This window comes from Drosophila sulfurigaster, chromosome 2R (genome assembly GCF_023558435.1).
Source record: "Drosophila sulfurigaster albostrigata strain 15112-1811.04 chromosome 2R, ASM2355843v2, whole genome shotgun sequence".
Taxonomy (NCBI): domain Eukaryota; kingdom Metazoa; phylum Arthropoda; class Insecta; order Diptera; family Drosophilidae; genus Drosophila; species Drosophila sulfurigaster.
In genome coordinates this window covers 21,587,830-21,614,957 of record NC_084882.1, presented here as the reverse complement: position 1 = coordinate 21,614,957, position 27,128 = coordinate 21,587,830, and the positions used below count along the sequence as shown (strand labels likewise).

Here is a 27,128-nt window from a genome sequence, read left to right as displayed (position 1 = left end):
GCGCTGCCAAAATGCATTCGCTGTTCACACCAAAATGCTTAGAATGCCGCATTTCAATTAGGACAAGCTATCGTTGTCTCTGCTTAGCGCAAGGATTAGTTTCCTGATTATCTCTGGCAACAACAGCGAGAAATGGGGGGTAAAAGTGAGCAAAATATTGCTGACAATGATTTTGCCCAGACGATGGATTTGTCGACTACTTAAGAGATTGCACAAATACGTTACATATTCATATTCGAGGATAACTATCTACTTATATTGATATATAGTATCTACTTATATTGATATATAGTAGTATTTGTGGCACATTTGCTTATGCTCTTTGAACAAACGATGTGGAACAAGTTAACTGTCGTATCGATATTACAAGATGATCTAGATTTTTAGATATATACATATATACTATATATTTTTTGTATTTTTCTCTTATTTTTAATACAATCTTTTCTTTTAAATTATTTAGATATGCATTACAATAATTGTTGACCACATATCAAATATATTCATTTAAAATAATAATGCAGAAAATATCCGAACTATTTTTATATATCTTTGTATTTTAACAAGTTTCTGTACTTAGAAAATTATATTTCAAAATAATTCTACATTCAAACTTGTACTAATCATTCCTTTTTTATTTACAAATTCTTAAGTTATCTTTTTTTATATTGTTATACCCGAGAAAAAGTTAAGCTAGTATGCTACAGTAAAATACGCATAATAAAACAAAAATATTTTAAAATATAACAGTGTTAATTTTTCTTACTTAAATTAATGGAAATTCTTTGGGATAAAAACTTTTCTGTCTAGCAGATTAATTTTTACCTATTTTCTCTTATCTACACTTTCTTAAAATGATACTTTCTGGTTCGTTGAAAATATATTTTGCTGTTTAGCTTGGCGGCTAATACCCTTAGTCGGAATAGCATTGAAAATTGCGTTAGAATTGTCAGAGTTGTCGAGACACACATATTAGAATAGTGCTTGCTAAAAAAACACACAACAACAACAAAGCAAAACAATGGCCAAGTAAAACTGACAAAAAGGGACGAAAAACTATGCAAAAATGTAACAAAAACATGCTAAAACCAAAGTCGGGGAAAACTCTTTGACAAAAGGCAGGTAACGGCCTAAAGAACTCAACTCAGCTGAACTGAACTGAAGTTGGATGAATGATGCTGGTGCTACACCTGAATGGTCGGTCGCGCAAAGGATTCGCATTGGTTGTAATGCAAAATAAGCGCAAAGGATTAAACAATGGCAACAGATTTACTCGCAGTCCTTCAGCCCTTCATCATCGGGCGGCACTCGAATGACAAATGATTGACAAAACCCCCATTTGAATGTGTGAGAAAATCTGCTGAGTTTTCGTATGTTTTCCTTAGGAAAATGCCAGACTTTTACTTTCCGATCCGATGCCATCCCTTTGACAGCTGAAAATGTGAATTTCCTTGCGCTCAGCGATTTTATTGATATGCATTGAGCTCATTTCTGCATTTATTGTTTGGCCTATGAATGCTGCATCTTTTTGGGTTCTTTTGACACATCTGAAGACTATTGTTTGAATGGGTTAATTTGTATATTTAGCTGGCGATAGACAGAAAGAAAGAGTGTGGGTTTTGGTTGTCATGGTTCGATTGTCGATTGCTCCCTCCCCAAAAATATACAAATACTCGCCTACAGCTGCTATGTATCTTGAGGCAGTTTCACCTGGCTGCTCGGCAATTGGCAGCTCGCCTCTTGAGTATCTTATGGATGCAAAGTAGCTGGCAATGATTTGTGGTTGGCATTTCGATGCTGCGCCAGCATTAAAACATAAATCGAATTAATCGTTAAGTTGCCGCAGACAATGTGTGGCACGTTCGTCCTGCTCGATTTTGCACCTTTTGTGGAGCAAAAGAAAAACGCAAAATCATAAGGCAAAGTCAGGCAGAGGATAGAGTATTTCGTAATCGATATGCGCCCGCATCCCTAAGATGCCCATAACTCATGGCAATGTGCAAAAGTGCATGTATCGCATATCCTGCCCTCGTCCTTTTGTTTGTTGCCAAAAACTGGAAAGATGCCGTCGAGGCCACGTTCCTTTTTTTTCATCTGTATTTAACCTTTTGGCCTTTTGTTTGACTAGCATCATCTGGTGCCGCAATCTGTTATCCACATCCTCCTTCTGCATTCTGATTCAACATTTGCCAAATGCAGCGAAGTCGCTGCCAAAAGACATTTCATCGATATCAGGTGCTCGCTTTGTGGCTCCTGCTGACGCATCCTGCTGCTGCTTCTACCTCTCCTGATGTTGACGACGCGTGTCTATTTGTGGCCAACTGTGATTTGCCGACTGTGGCATTGTTTAGCTAGTTTCGAGTCAGCTGTGCCATCGCGATGTGCCACGTGTGTCTGACCTAATTATAACCAAAAGATGTCTATTTTGATGGAAATACCCCTAACAGCAAAGAAGCGACTCAATTAAGTTCGCTACTGCAGTTTTCAATTTTTTTAATAGTAGTTGTCTTTACCCTATTTTCATAAAAAGTATGTGTAGCTAGAATATGTTTCATGGATATTTTAAATATGGATATATGGATATATTTACTTAGTTTTTAAATATTAATAGCAACGTAATTTATAATTATAAAATATATAATAAATAAAGCCCGATACTGCAGTCTTAGTACATGGATAATGATGAGACATGAGCAATTATATTGCACACAAAATTTGGTGGCTCTATCATTAAAAGTCTCTGAGTTATATCAGTTTATTTAAATGGAAAGACGGTCAGACAGATAGTTAAACAGCGCTATAACATTTGTATGGTTATAAAAAAGTTTTGTCAATGTTCTGAGAGGGTAGCGCTTAGTTGATAAACTCGCAGCTTGTCAGTCTTAGACGTCAGTTGGTGCTGCATGCTAAATTACCCGCTTAATTATTAACATGTCACTTTGGCCCAAATTAAACAGCCTGAGCTGCTTCTTGAGGCACAAGCAAAATGCAAATGCGACGATTGCAATTGAAAGTGGTATGCTCTGAATTGGGACGGGGTGGAAACTGTAGGTATACGTTTGCAGTATCAAAGTGTAATTTCAATAAAAAAGAAAATGCTTCTAGTGAAAAGGCAGCAAAAGCTTTTAATTAAGCGCCTCAAAGTCGCCGCGGCGTTTGTCCAAAGACAAGCAGAGAAACGGCAAACAGCAAAGCGACAAAATGGAATACGAATCAAGTAAAATCACAAAACTGTTATTATAATAATCAAGAGCATCTGCAACGACGTCGACGACGACGACGACGACGACGACGATGTTGACTAGGGAGCCCCTCTTGTCGCCTACTTTGTGATTGTAATTCTTCTTTTCATTTAAATGAGAAAAAGAAAAGGATTATAATGAAAGGCAAAAAATGCATTTTATTATTTATTATTGTTATGCTTTGCTTGGGTTTTTTAATCAAACTGTTTGCCTCTGTGGCAAACAATAACAATGCCAACGCTTGTCGGTTGGCCAGCCAGACGGAGCCGAAGCGGAACTTCACTTGAAGAACTTGCCACGTTCTTATTGGTCCCCAGACCCAGACACCCACAACAACAACAACCACGCACACTTGATTGAACGATGCCAACAAGATAAGATACTACAATGTGAAACGCAGTGCGGCGAATACCAACGGCGAATAAGAAAACTTCACACACAAACGCAAACGCACGTACACACACGCAGTTAGAGCGAGTCGGCAATAGTGGCTGGCAACAAACTAACACAACGACAAGAAAATCGTTAAGTAGCGCCGAAGAAAACTCACACCAACCACACCATAGAGGAGAAGAAGTTGAGGCGAGCCACTACAAAGGCAAATCGACAAACAAATTCGCCGCAACCGAACGTTACAAGACGACGAGCCGAAGTCGTGACGTAGCCGAAGACAGACACACACATAGTTGTGGTCGCTTTACTTTCCCCTGCCCAACGACGTCGTCACTCGGTTGCCTGTCGTGTGACGTCACGCCTCAAGAAACGCTCAAGGAAACGCAACGACCTTCAACGAATTGAGCCAAACGCAGTGCGAAAGAAGCGGCAAAAGAATGAGCGCAAACCAAATTATGAGCACAAGACAACGACGCTCTTTTACTCTCGCTCTCTGATCGTTGCTCTCTCAGTTTCTTTGCAGTTCCTTCAAGATACGCTCTCAGCGTCTCAGAGACCTGTGGCTCAGCGCTCTCTCAGCTCTCTGTTCTCTGATGTCTGGGCCTGGGCATCGGCACTTGAGTTGTGCGTTCAGTACAACGACGCGCTCTGTATCTTGTAGTTCGGTCGCGCTGAGACGCAGATACTCGTGCATATGTATCTTTGAATTTGCTGGTCGTGGATTAACGCTTAATTTATTTTTGATTGCTGCCAAGGGAACGAACTAAACGTAGCGCAGAGCGTAAGTAAAGTTAAATCTGCAATTATCTTGGGGCGATGCTTTGGTCGATTCGATTTCTGGTTTCGGTATCGCAAGCGTAAGATAAGCGCGCTCCCCTGGGGAGTCAAAAAGAGAGCTCCGGCTCCGTTTGGAGCGATCTATCTTGGTTTCCGTCTGTCTGTCTGTCGGTCCGTTCGTCTGTGTCCATCTGCTGTTGAAGTGGGCGTTCTTCTTTGCCATTAAAGAGGCGTTTTATTAATAAACCATGTGGGAATTGCGCTGCCAAGTGCGTTTCCTCTGCTTTAGCTGGTAACAGCTCTCAACAACAAGAGTAAAAACACCAACCAACCAAAAAAAATTCAAGACCCGTTCGAAAGAAATAGTGTCAAAGCAGAAACAATAAAACAATTAACTCATGCCAGGCTGCTAATGAAGCGTAAGCGATTTTGTGTGTGTCTGTGCAAAGCCAAGGGCAAAGATCGATGGAAAACTAAAAGAAAGAATAAGAGAGAGAGAGAAACGGGGACGAAGATCAAGTGGGAAAACGATGGATGAAGACCAAGCGCCGCCAGCGGCGTCTTAAGCTGCGGGCTCTTTTCTGGCTAAGGCAATTTACGATGACTCAGTGACAAGCGATGAATCTGAAGAACAGGCAACAACAGAAGAACTAAAAGAGAGAGAGAGAGAGGAGAGAGAATGAGCACACACAATGTGTGCACGCACAACAGAACGAGAATCAAAATAGAATGAACAACAAGCGGGCGCTTAAGACGACGACGATGCAGAAGCAACAGCAAAGCCACAAAGGCGGCACTCAAATCTTCAGATCTCTGTTTACATATGCATAATGGGGGAAAAGAAAAGGGCTGCAGGAGAGCGATGAAAATGGGGGACTGGGGTACAATGAACTTGGCAACAACTGCAGCAGTTGCAGCTGCTGTTTCTTTTGCTTTTGGCGTTGCCACTGCAGATGCATAAATCAGTTACATTACGATGGTTCATTCAAATGGCATTCGATGGACCAACAAAACTCATTAAGCCTCCCCGAATTGTTGCCAATTCTAAGAACTGATAGATGCAAGTGTTTGTCTTTAGTCTCTGCATCTCTCCGTCTGTCCGCTTGTCGCTACTTCTGCCCTTCTGTTGTTGTTATTATTATTTTTGGCAATGCTAAATCGCATCTTGCCAAAAGAGGGAGAGTGCGAGAGAATAACAGAAATAACAGCCTAAAAGAGGCAGCTGCAATTGAATTACGAATCAACAACAAGACACACACACATATACAGTCAAAAAAGAGGCACAGACGAACTCAGCAAGAAGAGGAAGCATAAAAAGGAGACGACAATACCGCTGCATGCGACCCAAAGCGAACAAGTCGGACCGGCAGTCAGGACGTCAGGCAGTCATCAAGCATTTAGGCTCGGGGTTGCGGCTGAAATTGAAACTGAGGCTGAGGCGGAGGCAAAGAGAATGACGATGGCAAAATACGAGAGAAAATGTTGCAAGCAACAAAAAACGTCGACAACGACAACAACAACAACAAGTAAGCAGGATCAAGGACACTGGCAGGCCACACAGCCACATGTGGCGAGTTCAAAGCGAGATGCGAGAAATGAGAAACGAGAAACGAGAAATTGTTACACGTCGCACGGGGCGAATATTCAAGAGAAAAGAAAAGCCAGATTAAGGACCAGTTCCCAATTCCTTTGTTGTAGTTGTTAATTTCTTTTTTTTTTTGTACTTCTCTCTTTTCATTTTGTTTTTGTTGTTGTTAGGTAGGTAGTTATTAGGGTAGTTTCGGGTGTTCGGGTAGGTAGCTGCAGATCGCAGGATATTGTAGGATGCGTATGCTGGCGAAATGTAAGTGCAAAACAAGAGGGAATTAAGAAATGCCGAAAGAACGATAAATATGCGAAGCATTCATTCGCTTGTATGGATGTATGCATGGTTAACTGCATAAGGATAAGGACGACATGAGGGACGATAGTTAATGGCCCGTCGAGAAACGAAAGCAAATTACATATTGAGCCCACTGCGGTGATGTGAGCACAGTGGTGCAAAAGCAATTATTGACGCATGCAGTGATCGCAGATTTTAATTTACAAAAAATCATGTACGAGTAATACGGAATTTTGTTTAAATTGATTTTAATTTTAGAATTGATATTAATAGTTGACAATTGAACTAAAATCTTAGATTTGAATATGTTCTCTTGCTAAGATTTTTCAAGTTACTTGTACTATTTATGGTTTTTTGAAGGGATATAAGTTGCAAGAATTGCAGACGCAAAAACAATTTATGCTTTCAAAATGAAGAAGAAATATTCTATTGATAATTTTGAATAAACTCGCATATAAATATTGAAGAAATAAAGTAAATTACTATTGAAAAAAATATTTTTTTCAAAAATTATAAAATTTAAATTTAATCTCTTTAAAGTAAGATCAAATTCAGATATTTAAAATATATTGCACATAAGATTGAAAACATGTAGTTCAGTAATTCAAAACTATTTTCAAAATAAACGAGTTGGGTGTGAAGTAAATATATTAAAGGATGAAAAGGATTCATGAAATTGTACTGACGTTCGATGATCAATTTGTTAGCATTATGAATGATTAATTGACAGTGGTGACGCGTGTTATTAAATTCCTTCTTATGGTATCTTTACAGGCATTTGTTGACATTTGGATGTTGTCGGAACTCAACTTGATATTAAATGTGACACCAAAAGCGAACCACGGAACACACGATCGCACGAGCAACGCTATCGTCTATAAGGGGGAAAAGGAAGACTGCAGGAGTAAACACTCGACTTCGAAGGGGGTTGAAAATTCGAAAGAAGAAGCGCAGCTGAAATGCTCGCCTAAAAGGGCGATCCTGTAAGGACGAGAAAGAGTACGGGGACGAGGACGTGTTGCTGCTTTATCAGTCATGCGTTGCCAGCACCGCCAGATGAACTGCTAAGGGTTGGAGTCGGATCACGAACCACGTGCCACGAACCCTGTGTGCTTCGTTCTTATCTTAAAGCTTACACACCGAGAACCGACGTCCCCTGAGGGTGTTGAAAAAGAGCAGATGTGTCGAGCTGTCGAGTCAACAATTGCAGCTCAATAAAGGACGCGGTACCACAAACAAAAAAAGAAGAACAAAAAAACCGAACTAAAACTATGCAAGGCGCGTGCTTGACATGCGCAAGGAGCTTAAGTGAACCCTCCTCCTCAACTTGGAACTGAACTTCTGCCTTCTGCTGCTTGTGCGATCTTGTTAGCTTTGACTTTTGTGCTTTGACAAGTTGACGAAATTTTTGTAGCTTAGAATGTCGGCGGATAAACATTTAGAAATTGTAGAATTCGGTTTGGCAGATGAGAGTGTGGCTAAAATAAAAGCAGCAGCGGCAGCAGTTGACGAGAAAGCACCCAAAACATTGAAAACATCTGAAAAGGAGAACTGCTATCAGCTTACAGGTGGCATCACCGCAGCAGCCACCGCAGCAGCAGTCACAATCACAGCAACAACAACAGCAACATCGACAGCAACAAAAGTTTCTGGAGCAGTGTCGAGCGGTGCCAAAGCGGTGCCAGCGACTCCAAGCAACGCAACGGTTCGCTTAAGTGATTCCACCACAGTCGACGATGCTGCCGCCGATGGGATGAACAACGGTTCCGATCTCAAGCTACAATCGTATGTGAATGGCAATGGCAATGGCGTCTACAAGATCATACGGACGCTGGGCAAGGGTAACTTTGCAAAGGTCAAGCTGGCCATCCACATGCCCACGGGTCGCGAGGTGGCCATCAAGGTGATAGACAAGACGGAATTGAACGCGACAGCGAGGCAGAAGCTTTATCGCGAAGTGCGCATCATGAAGCTTCTGGATCATCCGAATATTGTGCGACTCTTCCAGGTGATCGAATCGGAGCGCACGCTCTATCTGATCATGGAATACGCGAGTCGCGGCGAGCTCTTCGATCATTTGGTGAAGAACGGTCGCATTCGCGAGCGCGATGCCCGCGTCCTGTTTCGCCAGTTGGTTTCTGCTATACAATATTGCCACAGCAAGTTTGTTGTGCATCGCGATCTCAAGGCCGAGAATCTGTTGCTCGATCAGCACATGAACATCAAGATTGCCGACTTTGGCTTCGGCAACACCTTCAATCCCAACGCTCAACTTGAGACGTTTTGCGGCAGTCCCCCCTACGCAGCTCCCGAACTGTTTATGGGTCGCAAGTATGCGGGTCCCGAGGTGGATGCCTGGTCACTAGGCGTGGTGCTCTACACGTTAGTCAGCGGTTCGTTACCCTTTGATGGTGGCACATTGAAGGAACTGCGTGAACATGTGCTGCGTGGCAAGTACCGAGTACCGTATTACATCTCCATGGACTGCGAGAATCTGATGCGCAAGTTTCTGGTGCTTAATCCGGGCAAGCGAACCACGCTCAACGCTGTCATGGCTGACAAGTGGCTCAATCTGGGCTACGAGGACACGGATCGTCTGCGTCCGTTCCAGGAGCGTCCGCTGGATCTGCAGGATCCGCTGCGCATCGAGCAACTGCTGGGCATGGGCTACAAGCGACGCGATGTGCTCAACTCGCTGCGGACGCAAGCTTTCGATGACATCTACTGCAGCTACATGCTACTCGCACTGCCCAAGCCGCGCAGCTCACGCCATGCATCCACCTCGGATGCCTCAGAACCGTCGCAGGCCAGCTCAGCAGCAGTCAAACAGCTGGCAGCCACACATCGTCCGGTGGCGCCGCGTTTGCCCAACGTAGCGCCTCCTGTAGTCAGCAGCACAGCGTCCACCTCTTCGTCCATTGTCACCGCACCGCCAGCCAAGCCCACGCGTCGCACCTTCACGCGCAGCAAGAACTCCGCTAGCAACTCTGCGAATCCTGCCTCCGCCTCCATCGCGAGCACGCGCTCGCCACAAACGCCGCACAGCAAACGCTCCAGCAGTGCTGCTAGCAGCAATGGTAACGCTGTCGACGTGAAGCCCACGCTGCTGAGCGCTCAACGCCAGCTGGCGCAGACCCAGAAGATGGCTAATTCGCCGCAGCGTTACTTCTACCAGGGATCTTCCGCACGACGACCCACAACTCTCTATGAGAAGGGGGGACGGCGGTTCACCTATGCCCAGCACGCCGGGAACACCGTCGACCACGAGTGTTCGCCAGCACAAGTCACCCATGTCGGAGCGACGTCCGCTGGCGCAGGCTGCGGTGATGGCCACTGCTCAAAAGCTGTAGCCGGACAACCGGAGAAGCCATCGGAGAAGCACTTTACGCGCAGTAATGTGGCGCGTGCCACGTTCCACTTTGGCCAGGGACGCAGTGGCAAGCATGGACGCAGTGCCGCCAGCGAAGACGATGGCTACCAGGCGATGGCGCCACCGTTGTCGGCCGATGACACCAAACCCGCTTCCCGTGTCGGATTCTTCTCGAAGCTGACGGCGCGTTTTGGGCGTCGTGTTATTCAGTTGAATGAGAAGGAGACGTGCGAGCAGCGCAAGAATCTCACCAAGTAGCATGTTCTCCTTCTCACTCACACACATTGCACTCATACGTATATAGACAAGAGACAAGTACACGATAGATAGTAGTTTTTGTATGTAATGGATACCGAGAAATTGCTTTCGCTGTGCGCTGCCAAGTACAAAAGAAAACTTAAGAAAAACCCTAAAGAGAAAAAGTAAACATAACTAATCTAAAAGGATGTGCTTTAGTAGTAGTGGAAGAACATCGAGTGGAAAAAGTCTGCGTGAAAATTTGTGAACTGCTAATTAGAACAATAAGTGATAGTAGAGTAAATACTTAGTTGGTATATTTTATAAACTTAATGACAAGAAATTAAAATAACATTAAACCTAAATAATATACACACTAGACGGAATACTATAGTGACGAGTTTGCAATAAACGTTTGTTCAAATTGAAAATCATTTCTAGTGGCAGGCAGTGCTGTCCAATCATCAATATTAATTCCCGTTACAGTTTGAGATGCGTAAGAGGAGCAATCTAGCATGGCGTCGTCTTCAGTGGCTGTCAAACGATGACAGCTGCAGAAGCCTCAGAGCCAATTGACTTTCTAATTGGAATTAATGCATGAGTCCTCGTTTACAGTTTGACATTGTTTTGCATAAGTTAAAAAAAATCTATATTTCAATTGAATGTTGCTTTTAATGTTTAGATGTTTAGACGTTCTCAATTATATTACACACTATTGTTCCTTCTGCTTAACGAATTTATGTATAATTTTCTGAATCTTGAATAATTTATAATGCAATATGAATCTCAGTTTCACACATTTTGCAAATATTTTTACACTCTCCCCTAAACTGTACACAGTCAAATTGCAGATTGGTAGGCGTAAGATCAAGCCAACTGGAAAGATTTAATATTCCAATTGGCTTGTAAAACACAAAACTTACACATCAAACTGTGCAGTGGCTCTGCAACTGTGTGTTTTCGCACAGCAATTTCTCGCGTGCTGCCCTCACATTAAATTGGCTGTGGGAACAAGTGGAAAGGGTGGCATAAGCGAGTTGAGGGGCAACTGGCACAACACGAAACCGCAATCATTTTGCACTATTTGAAATTTGCTAAACAGCAATCCCAATAACAACAACAGCAACGCAGCCAAAGTGAACTACTTGGGCTGTTTTAATCGAGGCGTAGGCGGAAGGAAAAGGCGTTCACACTGCCATCAACATGAGCATGAATATGGCCCAATCGCTGGCACATAACAATATCCGGGAAATTCCGCAGAAGGGCCTCAACTAGAATTGGTGGGAACGGCAGTCTTTATAAACGAAGGGTTGGACTAAGGACCTGCGACTTATTGGACTACTATTGCAAGCGGAAGTAGAGTGTTTTTAAATTGTAAACGGAAGTGTTGGCGGACCAACAGGTAACAGGTCAATTGTTGGCACATAAATTAACAATATTATATTAAAGAAATGCATTAAAAACTATTCTCAATATGGCACCACATGCGTTCGCTTCGGGGAGGAGACGAATTTGTTGTTTGCCCAAAGGGGACCTGATAAAAAGTCGAAAACAAATAAAAATAATAATAGAATCAATAGAAATGGAATTGGAAATGGAACTAGAAGTGGTAGTGCCAACAAAGCGTGTAAATATTTTAACTGGAAACGCGCCGTTGATTAGATATTATACAAAAATATATGTATAAGGGAGAGATATAGTTATAGATAGATAGAGAGCTACAATCAAGCACTGAAGTGTGCACAAGATTTGTTAAGTGAGATAGGGAAAAAATAACGGATGATTAGATAAGCCACCAAAAAACTATAATAAATCTGAAAACCGAATTGTGTCCTGCACTTTATTCCTTTTGGCTCCAGAAATATGTTCACAAACTTGCAAGCGGAAGTTGCAATAAGAAGAAGGCGTCTACGTAATCAAGAACGTCTTTTATGACCGAAAAACAAAGGCTAATTTGCGGCAAAACTCTGACAAAACGAGCATGTAAATGAAACCAAACAATAAAAACATCGCTCTCATTCTCACTCACAATTGAAGCAAGAAGTCAAAATAAAGAAAACAAATATTAACAAAAGAACATGCGGATTACATTTCAACTTACAAGAGGATAACGTCTTTGGCAAAAAAGGACTGCGAGAGTCCAGCAGGACTCTCAAGCAACTAATTGAGGGTGGATTTCTGTCTTCAGCAGTATTGGCCCTCAAGTGTCTGGCCAACGCCTTGAGTGTGACTTGTGGGTCGCTTGCCCACAGAAATTATGTCAATAGCCTCCAAGCAAAAGTTATCTTTCCCTGTGATTTTGTAGTGTGCATTCTGAGAGTGCGGTGCTTGAGGGGTGTACGATGGGTGCGTGGTGTCTATGACAAAAGGTTGCCCCAAAACTAGAGTTGGGCGCGTGACAAGTTGTTCTTGATGTCACTACAAAGCATAACTTTGTAGAATGTCTCAGTGTGAAAATTGTCATTAAAAGTTGGTGTAGGTTCATATAAGAAATTGAATATCGTTTCTTTTTTAATGCTTATAAACTCAAAAGACCCGTTTTCAAACTGAATTACAATAGTAAATATGATATTTACAAATATTTAGAATACTTTAATATAAAAAATTTTGTAATAATATATGATACTTTTCTGACAGAGTAAATTTATATAAAAATACAAAATTAAAAAAATAATATTATTATAATTAATCGTATTCAATCAGTTACATATTATTAAACATTCTAAACTATTCGTGTAATATATTTCAGTATTTCAGAACCCGTGTCACGCTCTCATCTCTAGGGCAAATGTTGGACTGTCACCGCGGTTTACCTTTTTTTTCTTGGCGCTTTTCAATTGTTTGGCCTGGGCAAATATTTGAAGAAATGCAAGAAGAAATCATAAGCACTAAGTGTGGCCAGCTTAAGCGGTTATTAATGTCAAGTGGGGGCCAAGAGATTCGCTTTGATTTCTTTTGATAGACTCCGCACTTCAGCTCATTTTGCGGTCGCTTAAGAAAAACATTTTCTACCAAGTTCACTGGCCCTTGGGGTTGCCTTTTGCATTGTGCTTTTCTCGCCAGCCAATTAGCCGGCATTCCGTCGTTTTTGGCCATTCTTCTCCGTTTCAATTCTGATATTTTCCCAGTTTCAGCGTTTTTTCTTCTTTTCATTTTGCGCCTTCCTCAAGTTACCCTTAATTAAGGCGAAGCATATTTGGCGCTTCTTTGGTACGCCTTAGTTTCGAAACTATTTCGTTTCATTTTCCGCCTGAATTAAGCGTTTAATAGTTTTCAGTTATCAGTTTTTGCCTCTACAGTTTTTAGAGATTTTCAGTGTAGAGTAGTTTCACCTACGTAGTTTTCTTGCACAAGTTGCGAAAAGTTTTGCCTATTGGAATGAGACGAACGTCCTGGGGCTCTAAAGTTGACTTACAGCTTTTTTGTGGTCTTTTGGCAGTTAATCAATTTTTCTTTTTTTTTTTTGGGTATTTTTTGTCTTTTGTCTATGGCATGTAGAAAAGTTTATTAGGTAGAAGAAGAGAGCAACGGAGGCGAGTCTGTGGTTTGTTGTTGGCCAAAAACTTTTAATTAAGAAAACCTTGAAGTGATTTATTGATTAGCTTCTCCGCACTCTGCGCTCTCTTAGCTCTCAACTTGTGAACCGAAAAGTTGGCTAGAGCTAAGGAAATATTCCAGCCCCCACATAAAGCGAACAGCCAATGAAATGACGACTCGCCTTGCAAGTTAATCAGCGTTCTGAACGGCGGCCAATGCGTTTAATGAAAGATAAGTGACTGACTGGGTGAGCGTAGGGGAACTAAATCCCTGAGAAGGGGGCGCAGCAAAGAGGCAGCCAAGCGACGAGAAGCGGCAAATACGAAACGCGGCGAAATCAATTTCAGCGCTCAAAAGAAGACGAGACGACCTAATAGAGGGAGCACACAAGTAAAAGGGGAGTGGGATCCACTTTAGTCTCGTTTCGCTAGTGATTCGCCTAGGCGCGCTGCTTATGGAAGCGCAAAGAAATACACCCACAACACACACACTCACATAGTGAGATAGACACCGTAACAGTCTGCTCATAAAGCGTAACGTAAACTTTGTTGGAGCAACAACAACGAGAACAACTTTTATGCATTACGAATTGAGTTGAGTGTTATTACGAGTCAGAATTTGAAATTCGGTGACTCTTTAGCTGAGTGGCCAATACGCGGCAAGACGTATAGCTGACTCCACAAAATGGCGCCTACTTCCGGCTTGGCCAACAACTTATCCCCCCTCTATTCTCTCTCTTGGCATGACCTGTGTCACCTATTACATGGCCCACGCTCCGTTCTGCCCCGCCTCAGTCTAAGTTTTAATTACAATTATTATTCAAAGTTAATCAGCACCAGAAATCAGTGCTGTTCCCTGCTCGCAGAGTTGTTCTTGTTGAGGCAAGTTCGTGAGGCAAGTCGACCACTTGAAGCGGATGTGTGGCCACTACGGAATGGGAGCTGGAACAAAAGAGCGGAACTACTCTTGAAAGATTTGCAGTTGGACATTGGTGGCCACCTTCAACATTCGACATTTCGGTCACTTTGTCCCGTGCTACGAGTCACATGCCACCTTTTGTGTCTCTCTCTCTTTCTCCCGCTCTCTGTGTGTAGCAGCAGCATCGGAACTTTGCTTCATGGGTGACGATTTTACCTTTTGTCGCTGTTGTTGTTATTGTTTTTCATTGCCGCTTTCTCGCATATTATTAACTTTCCTCTCGTTCGCTGCCTTTTTAAATATGTATTTATGTTGCATTCTCCCCTTTTGTTGCTGTTTGGCTTGGTGCGTGCTATATGCCGCATTGCCTTCACGACCTGTTGTGTTCCCTTTTGTGGCATACTATCTGGGTGTGAGCTTGGCTTAAGGGTGTGTCACTTGTTGGCTTGTTGCTGCTTGCTGCTTGCTGGTGGCAGAGCACGTGGGAACCGAAACGGACTTGTTGTTGCCACTTGTAGTCAGTCTCTGATAGCTATTAAGCTTCCGCCTTATTGCTTATGCAACAACAAATAAATTCAAGTAAAAATATATCTATCTATCACAATAGAATGTTCGCTGTATAAGAGAGTATGAGACTGCAACGAGTTGACGCCAAATTCCACCAGAAATGTCCAGTGTAATGCGATGCTTCAATGATTTTGACATGTGAGACACAAACATAGACAGTGCATAGAGAGCTCTGAGTTGTGAGAGATCCAAACTCGAACCATGAGACCCGAAATCGAGATACACAGATCACTAGATTTATGGGGTTGTTTTTTATTCAAATGCACTTGACTTTATAAAAGTTAATTAATGTGCTTAATCAGCATAGGGGAGGAATGTTGAAAGTAAAATCTATAAAAATGGTCTTGGATGCAAGTAAATGCTTTGGGGATCTTAGGGAAATGCATTCACTGCATAGTAGATTTAGAATATGACTGTTCAAATATGTTATCCACTCAAATAATGTCAACTAATTATAGGTAAAATAAATATTTATGAAATAATTTATAAAATAAATAAAATGATTACAAGTAGTTAATATTATTTGAAAAATAAACAGTACAAATTCAATAACAAAAGTTTGGCAATAATTTGCATAAATATTATTTTATTTTAATTACAGTTTCGTTTATAAAACAAACAACAACTAATTAAACCTTTTAAACGTGCTAATGCAGTTTACTATTTAATTTTAATAGCAAATTGAAAAAATAAATACATCTGATTAGATTTTTAATTAATAAATAATTACTAAATATGATATTGATAAAACGTATTAATTTAAATTGGTGTTTTTTTTATAATGTTAAATGCGTTTTTGCAATATTCAATAATTAAGTTTTTATTTTAGAATTGGATGTAATTAAAATTTAATATAAATGCTGTTCAGACTGAGGAAATATTTTAAATGTTTCTAACATAAGAGTATTTAGATATCGGTATTTCCAATGTTAATGTTAGTATGTTTGAATATGTGGTTGGATTTCTAGTAGATACTCGATCGTCTGATGGATATTGACTCGTATTCATAGTTTTATTCGTGGTCGTAGTTGTAGTAGTTGTACTTAATCGAAACTAGTCGTGCTCATGCATGGCGCGCACTAAATACGAAATAAATTACACTTGATTATCTTGTTGCTCGGTTGCTCAACTGCTCGTTGTCGTTGTTGTCCGAAATAGACACAAAAAACGAAAAAATAGGAATATAAAAACAATCTCACAGATACACAGCTCAAACAAGCGGCAAGTGCTGGGCAGTCCGATGAGCATGTGTTGATATTCTACAAGTCATTTGCTGACTTAATTTCCAAAGCGAATAGCGCGCTCGCGATCGTTTGGGGCATTTGCCAGCTTACTGGAGTGATGATGATTGTGGCGAGGCAGTGCCTGAAGAGGGGCCGAGAGGAAGCAATGAAGATCGCAACAAGAGCGGGGGCGACACGAGCTTCTGCTCAGCGAGGCGTGCAACTCAAGTGAACGTTTGCCATTGGCCAGAGTCCGAGTTAGATTCAGAATTGTGCTTGACATCAGTCTGTATGTGTGTGTGTGTGTTGATGTGTGTGCTTTATTTAATTCTAGATAATCATAACGACTTGTTGCTGTAGTCAGCTTTTGTAGATGCCTCTGTCTGTGTCGCTGTTCTGGTTTTTTAGGGTAATTTTCTTTTTGCAATTGAATGAATTTGCGTTGTAGTCGCGTTTTTTTTATTGTTTAGTTTCAATAAAAGATTATTCGGGCCTCAGATGGACGACGATGTTAGATGTTTATTTAGATGGTTGCGCTCAGCTAGCTGCAGCTGCCAGAATTTTCACTTCCGTTCTTAAAACGATTTCCGGTCCAAAGCTACAACAGCTACTATTTAAGAGTTGTCAGTGCATGGCGAACCATCCGCCTCACTTTCCACATGACATTGTTTGACGACTGGACAGGGGCAAGTGGGGAAAGTGGGCGGTCACCCAGTCGATGTACTTAATATTTTATAAGCACAACTTTCTTAACGCCATGCACTGGCTCAACTTTTACCCAGTTGCCTTGACAGGACTGAGTCTGAGACTGAGGCTGAGTCTGAAGTCTGAGCATTGTGCGCCTAAAAGTCAACTTCAATTTGCATTTTTCATAAGTAGCCTTAGGTGCACTTACTTAGGCCAACATAAGAGCAGCCCAAGCAGCGGCAAAATGAGAAGTTGTTGTTGCCGCTTTTGCTGTTGCTACACATGGCAAATATGAAAAGAAATGGCAAAGTGGCAGTAGGAACAGCAACAGCAACAGTCGCATGGCCCACACAAAGCCAAGGGAGCAGAAGTGGCAACGTACATGAGTACATGAGGCCCAAGCGCCAGCTTTGGAGCCAGGACTCATTACTCAAGCAGCAGGGCCAAAGCAGGTTGCTCGCTGTTCAAATTAAACAAAACACAAACACACTGAGAGGCTAGCAAAGTTTGCAATAACGAAGAAGGCAGGCTTGATGCCTTAGATGAGATTGATGGACCAAGAGATACCGTTTAATATTTTGCGAATACTTAAATCGATATAATTATAATTTCAATCTATAATTTTACATGGATTTTGAAAAATATACTTTAAAAAGAAAACTGAATAGATCATATTTAAGATAGTTTATACTAAGAAATTATAATATATAAATAATTATATTTTAAGTCAACTATTAATGACCGATAATATTAATTCTAAATTCAATAAGAAAATATTTTTGAAAAAAATATTTAAAAATGTGAATCAATGTGAAAACCTGCAAATTCTAATTCTTTAAATAGTAGTTAGTAGAGTTAACTTTTAATCATATTCGAGTAATTAAATTTTGTGATCGAATTAAATTATTATTCATTGAAAAAAATAAATATTATAATTATATAAACATATTTTAAATTGGTATTTTTAGTCTTCTTTCTTCTCTGCATAAACATTTCATTCTCTTCACAAATAGGCTAAAAAACGCAATCAAATTCTGGCAAAGTATTCATATTCGTATAGTCAACTTTCGTTTAGTGCGAGGACGGGGAACAGAAAGTCGACTGCCAGCAGCAAACAATAGAAAAACAACAAGAATAATAATAATAACGAGGTCTCTAGTGTGAGTTGGATGATTCTACACACATAGGTGGAAAAATGCTTAAGACTTGTTTCCTTGCATTTTGTCATTTAAGCTGAAAATAATTGCAACTGCTTGTAAAATTGTTGCAACGCGGCAACACGGCAACAACTAACTGCGTCTGCTGTCAGCAGTGGATCATTACACACACTAGAACACTCACATAAACACACACCAACACAGACATCATACAGTTGCGACTTCAGCAATTTCCGCTTCCGTAGCTGTTGAGTCTACCTCAAGAGGCGGCATCTCTCCAACGCCCAAAGCCCACATCCAAATGAGGCGTTTGCCTTCTTAGTCAGCGTCAATTTTTGTGCTAGACATATTGCAATAGAAAGAGACAGCATCGCAAATAGAGTGAGGCAAAGATAGACAGAGAGAGTTAGAGAGAAAGATAAATGAAAAGAAATGGCAGTCAACGTTGCGTTAAGAGTACCTAAAATTAAAACGGACACAGGGCATTGCTAGCCATGCATATAAAAAAAACCCTTCCTTGCCTCTTCATATTTCTCCCTCCTCTTTTGCCATTGCTCATCCAATCCTGCCCTGTGCTGCATCAACGTCACTTTTCTTTGCCATTTCATCTTAAGTAGCACACAAATAAGAGTAAACAAAAGCCAACAAAACTGGCCCCAGAAGTGAGGGAACTACTGACAAAGGCGCCATATACTTGCTCGAGCTGGAGACTTTGTCTGTCTCTGTCTATCTCTGCTCATGTGTGTGTTGACTTTCTAATTAAAAAATGAAGTCCACTCGGGCACAAAGAAGTGGCATTTGTACTATAGTCGCATTTGCATCTTTGCTTAATCTTGCCTTAAAGATAGCTTAGGGGTAAGTACTTACCAAAATTTAAGCGGCTTTCTCATTGGATAACTTCTCGATATGGTGTAACCTGCAAGCAGAAAGCAAACAATTGCACATGGCGCAAAAGAAATACTGTGATTAGTAATTTGATCTTTCGATTGGCGATTTTAAAGCTGAAAGAAAGTGATAAAGGGGGTGGTCGTTGGGTTCTAAGACGGGTCACGAACATTTTGCGACCTAAGCTAAAATCTTTACTAAGCAAAATTGTTGATATTTCATTTCATACTTATTTTCATTTATAAATTTAATTTTTATACTATACTTTTTCTACAATCATTTTAAGCTGCAAGTAAATGAAAAATATTAAAGAAAAACATATTAAGATTTAAAAAGAAAACTTTATACTTAATTTTATAAGTAATGTGCAGGTTTAATATCTTATTAGATAAATATAACAAAAATTCATTGAATTCAAATCTTTACATAAACTTTAACTGATTGAACTAAAATAATACAAAAGTCTAAAAAAACTTGCTCGCTTTTCTATTGCGTTTATGTTGATTGCAAATGCAAACTTCAAATTTAATTATGACTGTCTTTTAAGTAAGTTTAACATATTTATTGTTCACAAGAAAGTTATTAAAGATCTCTGACTCTGACGATTTTTTTCTCTAAACATATATATGATTGTTTGTAGTCTTTTGGGTTTTGTTCATTTGTTTTTTTGTTTTTGGTTTTTGTTTTGTTTTTGCACCAATACCATTTGCGATATTTTACCCTTAATTTAAGATTACATAGCCATTGGCCTACTCGATGAGATTTCGGTACAGTGAAAACTGCGTCTTGCTTCAGCGATAGCAGCCAGCGGCGCTGCTTGAATGCCGCCTTGTTGCCGCCAGAGGCAGTGGCAGTGGCAACAGCTCAGGACATGCCTTTGCCTTTGCCTTTGCCTCAGCCTGTGGCAGGATTTGAAGCGGACGTTGCTGATGTCGTTGGTTTTGGTGTTGGTGGCACATTTTGTGAGCGTCTCGTTTTGAGCACAAGTTTTGCAAATTATATTCTTCTTTTTTGTTGTCGTTGTTGTTGTGGGATCAGAAGGCGGAATACACGGAATACACGTTTTTCATATTTATGGGGTCAGGGGTCAAACACAAAATCACTTTGGCGCTGCGGGCAACTCAGGGGGTCAAGAGTGGGCATTCACTAAACACTTTGCGTTTTGTTGTTGTTAATTTGTTGTTGAAGTGGCGAGCATAATAAATTTCATTTCATTTAAGGCACAGCCGCGTTGAATGCTACATTTTAAATCTCACTTCATGCACTCTGCCAAAAGTTGGGCTACATTAATTATTGGTTATTTAAAATTCATTCATTTAACAATATATTTTCAATTTATTTCTTGGTTTTGTAGTATAAGTATTTGTAGCGTAGTTTACATTTTTGTTTTGAAATTTTTGTGACGTTGCCGCAGCGCTTTTTGTTTAAATCTTGATTTGTGAAGGATTTTGCATTTTATTTTGCTTTACTTGCTTAATTTTGAATTTCTATAGACAAAGAGATAAAATTGTTGAGTTTTCAATTTTCTAAATTTCCAATAAGTATGAGAGAAAAAATAAATTTATTTTATTTTATTTTGATTGGTAAAGTACTTTGTTTAATTTAATGAAATAAATAAGAGAGCCAAATAAAAATTATTAAAATAAAATATTACCAAATAATTTTTAAATAAAATAAAAAATAATATTAATCTATATGGAAGCATATGTAAAATTTGTTATAAATACAAAGGAGTATATTTGATTTTAATTCGATTTAGTATATGACATCGCGAATGTTAGTTTAGTTTCAATATTATTATTTCGCACTTAACAAATTGTTATCACTGAGCTACATTTTATTTAATATATTTTTAGTTAATATTTCATCACTGTTTGGTTTACAATAATTATTGCACAAAAATATTTATTTTAAATTGATTTTATAATCATGCTATTAAAGAACGTCTCGAAGACTTTGTCCTTTTACTCACGAAGTGGATGCTGCATGGATGCCGAACTACAACTGACTACCTGACTTGACTGACCAACTGACCAAGGGATATCTGCCTTTCTAACTGGCTGCCTGACTATGTTGCTGTTGCTCCGGCCTGAGAGGCCACGACGCTGACGCTGCGAGCCAAGACGATCGAATGTCTCACAAGAAACGAAGGCCAAGTGCTTTTATATTCGTGTCTGAAACCCAATTTCTATACGTCTCAGTATGTGTGAGTTTGAATATATTTATATATGTATAATTAGGCATAGCTGCTCGGGTATGTGTGCGTATCTCAACTATATATGTAATTGTGTGTCTGTGTTGTGTGTGTGTGTGTGTGTGGGAGAATTCAAGCCACAGTCAGTTGCTGACAAAGTTGAGCAGAGCTGCGGCGAATCGAAGGCGCTCTGTTTCCCAAGCTTGTCTGTCTGCTGGGCAAACTTTGCTTTTGAGAGTTTTAGATAATTTCCGGCCAAGTTTTTACCCCGTCAAAGTCAAGACACACGTTGCCGCCAATGCGCAGCCAGCGGAACTGCGTGACAACGTGTCGTATGCGCAATGCTGCCGACCACCAATGCCGCAGCAACAGCCGCAACTGATTGTCCGTGAGTGTGTGTGCGTGTTCCTCTAGATGGCTGCAGAGTGTGTGTGTTTGTGCTTGCCGCGTTGGTTGGCTAATCGTGCGTCTAACTGCCGACCGCCTTGATGGACGCAACAAATAAACTCAACCCGATTTCAACTTCAATTCACGTACCACAAACAGCAGCGAAACATTTGCATTGATTACGAATTGCATTCTTTGAGCAGCAGCAAACATTTCTCAACTTATTTTACTTTTGTTTTTATTTAATATTTATTTATTTTATTTAATTATATGCTTTAATTTTTTTTTGTATTTATATTTAGACAACTATTTGAAATGGATTTAATTGAATAATTTATTGAGCATTTGCTTATGCACTGAATATGCTTCCATAGATATTTGAATTATTATTTATAATTTTTATTTGAAATTTGATTTGTTAAAGTTAAATTTTTGTTGGTATTAATTGATTTGCATGTTTTATTTTTTACACAATTGGAGGCGGCGTTCGTCAACGTCGTGAGTCGTGAAGACAGAAAAACCAAGTAAAACTTCTGCCAGCGCGCGTGACTAGGAACGTACTGAATTTTGTATTCTAGAATATACAAGTAAAATGCTTTGGCTTTGCGAAATGCCGAAAACCCAAAGACCAAGGCGCTGCCACGGCTGCTGCGACTGCTGCTGCTGCTACGGCGACGTCAACGTTGTGCCCACATAAGTATGCAACACTTTCTTGCAAGCAGGCAGCAACGTCATCGGAGTCGTAGTCGTAGTCGTAGTCGTAGTCGTAGTCGTAGTCGTTGCTTACTTGCTGGCTTGCTTGCTCCTACCTAACGACGCCAGCTTGCTTCTTTTTTCTATATACACAGAAACACACACACGTACGTAGAGCGAGGCAGACGAAGAGCGCATTTAAATATATGTATATCTATATAATAATATATATTATTTATATATGTATTAGACGACGCAGTAGACGTCGCAGCAGCGGCAGAAGCTGAAGCTGAAGCTGAGCCAGCAGCAGCAGCAGATAATTTCCTATACGCAGGCGGCAGTAAGTGCAAGTAAGTGTGCGCTTGCTCACACACACACTCACTCATACTCATACTCACACAAACACACGTACCTAGACGAAGAAACACAGCAAGGAAAATGCCGAACGAAGCGAGGCGACGCAACGAATGAAGAGAACCGACGAGCACGAACGGCGAGGCGAACCGTACGCGCGCGTAGCTTAAGATGAACTAGAAGAAGCAGGCAGCAAGCAAGCAGCAGGCCTGTTACAGAGAGACGCACACGCACACACACACACACACAGACACAGAGACAAACACCCACACAAGCCGAAGGATGACGATAACGGAGCAAGCCGACGACAACGACGACGATGTGCTGCTGCTGTTGTTGCTGCCTCTGCTTCTCTTGCTCTTGCAGGCTAATGTAATGCACTCACACACAGATACACTCGCATGGGAGGCATACGGAGAGAGAACGCAATTAGAAAGCAGGAAGCGCACGAAGCAGCCGAAATTGTATGCAGTCTTCGTGCGATGCCGACGACGAAGTGCAAAATGCAAAGAGCGAAGTCAGAGAGAGGAGCTTGTGTGTTAGGGAAGTGAGTTATCTGAATCTGAATGCGAAAGGAGAAGTCAATGAGCAGCAGCAGAAGCAGGGAGAGTTGGGGGTTAGGCGAATTAGGGAGTTTGTCGTGTCTTGTTGCTGCTCTGCTGACTGCTGTCTGCTGTCTCATTTCTCCTAATGTCCCTTATTTATTTCTCACACATATTTCGCACGCATTTCGCAGTTGGCTTACCAGTTTTGTGGAGTCTCAGAGCATCACGTGTGTGTTATTTGTTGTGTTGTAGAAAATGCAAAAATTTGACTTTCGCGTTGTTTTTGGTTGTTGTTGTCGTATAAAAAATATTGTTACATATATACAAATAATAATAATACCTATATAAGTAATTATAAAAATGTTGCCAACAATCTTTTTTGCTTTGTACTTTTGATTTTACATTTGAATTTCGTTTTCATGTAGTTTTATACTTTGTGTTGTATTTTTTAGTCTTTTTTTTTTTTTTTATTCTTTTTTTTTTGTTTACAAACAAAATAAGTTTATGATTTGTTTTTTAGAGTTGAACGTAAAGACAAATAGAGTCAAAATTATAGAAACTTGGGAACTTGTTTGAGAGTTTCTTCCGGTAGTTTGTCGAGATCGTGTTTCAGAGAGTTCTTCGAAATATCACTTGAAAAATTGTTCCGACTTTTTTAGTGTTTATCAAAAAACTTTGCAAAAAATGTTTGCGATTTCGTTTTGGATGATTTAAATTTTCTTCTTGTCTGAAAAGTGTTTTGACTTTTGCTGTTTGTTGCTTTTGTTGTTCGAGGATAGAGTTCGATATATATATGCTATATATGTATATGTGCATGTACAATCTACACACACATATGAATAATTTGTTGTATGATTTTGGTTGTTGTTGTTTTTGGTTGTTGTTGTATTTTTGAGTGCACGCAAACTTAATACTTAAAAATAAATGAAAACGTAATTGAAAAATCCGAAAATAAAAATTTGTTTGTACGACGACGTTGATGTGAAGCTTTGTACTAAAAATGCGAAAAATTATTTCGCCGCGAATAGGCCGAGGACGACGCCGTTGCCGTTGCCGTTGCCATTTGCCGCGTCGTACAACACACAAGCCTTGTGTGTGTGAGTGAGCATACACGTATTGGCAGGCAGCCCCAACTACAACAATGGCAAAAACAGCCACGGCAAAACACAACAACAACGATTGCAAAAAAATTGTATTTTCCCGCTGCAGCCGCGAAAAAATACGCGAGCGCAGGACATTGGCAGGACATCGGGCAGCAGCTGTGGGTTTTTGCAAAGCCAACAACATCAGCAGTGGCAGCAGCAACAGCAACAGCAGCAACAGCAAACACACACAAAGCGAGGCAGCCCCCTTTCGGGTTTTTTTTGCAAATAAAATCGCTGGCAGAGCCTTCCTCTCCCACGGGCAATAAAATAAATACAAAAAACAGGATATACGCACACACACACTCACACAGATGCACACGCATATTAGGGGGAGCACACACATACAAACATACGCAGCTCGCTCTTTCTCTCTTTGAGCTAGAGTTAGTGCGCATTTCAAATACATGGAGGGGCAAGCAGCGACATTGACAGCGACAGCGACAACGACAGCAGAAGCAGCAGCAGAAGTGACGTTTGCTGCGACGTCGACTGCGGCAGCGAGTTGGGGCAATGGAACAAAATGGAGTATGAGCAATACGGGTTCTATGTGTGCGTGTGCGTTTGTGACTGTGTGAGTGCCTTGTACAACTTGTGAGGCAGCTCAAGCTCAGCCCCTTCCGTTGGACACTTTCTTCTTTTTTTGAACGCCTTAAGATAAATGCGAGCAACACAAGCGAAACTATGCTCAACTGCAGCTCCTGCTTAGCTTCGAGATACATTTTGAGATACTTTTCGATAACTGTTTGTGCATAAGTGTGAGTTCATGTTTTTGCCATTTTACCGACGGCTGGCATCGAATTTACGGCGAAACTTGCATTGGGGAAATTTTCTAAATATTTATAACTTGCATAAAATAAGAAAAACAATTAAACAGCAAGCGTTTGGCTTATGTGCTTCGCTGTCGTTTTCTCATTTGGCGGCAAGCACTTTTTTTTTGCCTGTCTTGCCTTGTATCTTGTTGCATGCGACGAGCACGTGCTTGCTCTGGTTAAATAAAAGCTGAGACAAGCTAACAAGTCGTTTTTGCGTTTGTTGAGGAATTCGAGAGACAGTTTAAAGTAATGTAAAAATTCGTATTAATACAAAATATAGAAAAATAAATACAAAAAAAAATTTCCTTTTTTATAAATTATTTTTTAATTAAAATCTCAAAATATCAATGATATCAAATAAAACCGAGACAGTTACTAAATAACTTACAAACTTAAACAAATTTCGTTGACTATGAAAAATAAAATAAAAAACATTTTTATTATAAAAAAAGTCATTGAAAATTATATTAATAAAAATTACAATTTAAAGAAGAAGACAGATACTAAATAATTTATTTTTTGACTATGGAATTTAAAATGAAAAACATTTATTTTATAAAAAAGGCCTTGGAAAGTATATTTAAAAAAATTTACAATTTGATGAAGGAAAAGATTATATTATAAACATCTTCTCAGAACTAAAAAAAGATCTGCAAATTAATTCAAAGAATTCTAAGAAATTTTAAACCATCTAAATATATTATGCAAATGAATTTCATCAAAATATTTGTTGATCCATAATAATGATATTTCTATAATGGTATAATGGTATATTCCCGGCTGAGTGGAAACAATTTCTATGCTAAAAGTCATTTCAAAGAGATTTTTTGGGTAGCAGATTTGTCTAAGGGAATCATTAGGAGGTTTTTATAGAGATTTGTTTTCGTGTTGGGGGGATAACCTACAGGACAATTTACTGATGTTATTTATCCATGGTAATGTTGTTGTTCTCTCTCGTGTCCACAGCTAATACTGACAGTCTGAGGCGGCAGTTCGTTGATTGCGTCGCGCAGCGCGATGCCAATTTTGGCATTTTTGTCTGCGTCGCCGTCGCCGTTAACAAAATGCGATTCGAAATTGAATCGGTCTCAAGGTGGTCCAAGTGATGCCAAGTTATTACACTTGGCAATTTCAGTTGCAATGTGTCAAAGTATTTGTCGATGTGCCGCAGCTTTAAGTTGTATGCGCACATGGAAACGCAAAAAAAGATATCAATGATCTTTTTCGATTATATTTATGTCAGTTATATAACGATTGATTTACAGTTTATTTGTGTGTGGGATTTGTTTAGTTTTTGATTTAGACGCAGCCATTTGGAAGGATTTTTGTGTTGAAATTAAAACGGTGAGCAGACGACGACGCAGACGTTGACAAAGGATAAACGCGAGTTAAATTGAAGGTGAATATTTAAAAAAATGTTCGATACGTTGCGTTTTGATTTGTTGATTTGATTTTAAATAATTAAAATTGATTTATCTTTGTTTCGTTTGGTTTTGTTTTGCTTTTGTTTTTTTTTCTGCGCTGTGCTGCGATTGTGGCTGTTATCATTCATAAAGCGCAATTAAATATTAAAAATCAATTTGATGACGAGGATTTATTTATTTTTTGTATGCTTTGTATTTGTATTTTGCTGCTTTTTTTTTATAAGCATTGGTTGCATTCCCGATGATTGTGTTAGATTTCGATACGCACACTCACTCTCGTTACAGATGCATACATTTAAATATATATGTGTGTGTGTATATTTAGACGCGTATATAATTTTATTTCATTTCACATTTATTGTACATATATATGAATAGTATTTGATGGCACTCGAAACTCGACCACCTCGAGGGTGGCTTCGGGGGCGTTAAACGCGCGCGCACTTTGCAACCAACTGCACATACACACGACAATATATATATATATATATATATATAGAATTTTTATATATATATATTATATATAATAATATGGGTTTTTCTTTATGTGAGTGAATACGGAGTGTGTGTATAAGTATTTTAGAAAATAAGCAAGTCCGAAAATGTACCGAACCGTCGACGACTTGGACCAGCTCTGTCTCTGCCAGGACTTCTCCACGGAACGTACGGAACGTGTGCCAGCTAGCGAACGTTAACGTT

General features: G+C 40.0%; 2 protein-coding genes across 2 annotated transcripts in view; one reads left to right on the top strand and one right to left on the bottom strand.

The window, feature by feature from the left end:
* LOC133839671 (homeobox protein prospero) overlaps window positions 1–26,790 on the bottom strand; it is a 75,282-nt gene extending 48,492 nt beyond the window's left edge. The window contains 2 exon segments of the mRNA XM_062271319.1: window positions 18,858–18,906; window positions 25,911–26,790. The gene's annotated coding sequence lies outside the window, so the exon portion shown is untranslated.
* Window positions 7,664–10,107, top strand: LOC133836874 (MAP/microtubule affinity-regulating kinase 3). Its single transcript, XM_062267467.1, has one exon. The coding sequence runs from the start codon at window positions 7,715–7,717 to the stop codon at window positions 9,920–9,922; it is 2,208 nt and encodes a 735-aa protein (XP_062123451.1). The 5' UTR covers window positions 7,664–7,714; the 3' UTR covers window positions 9,923–10,107.
* Window positions 26,791–27,128: the final 338 nt, after the last annotated feature.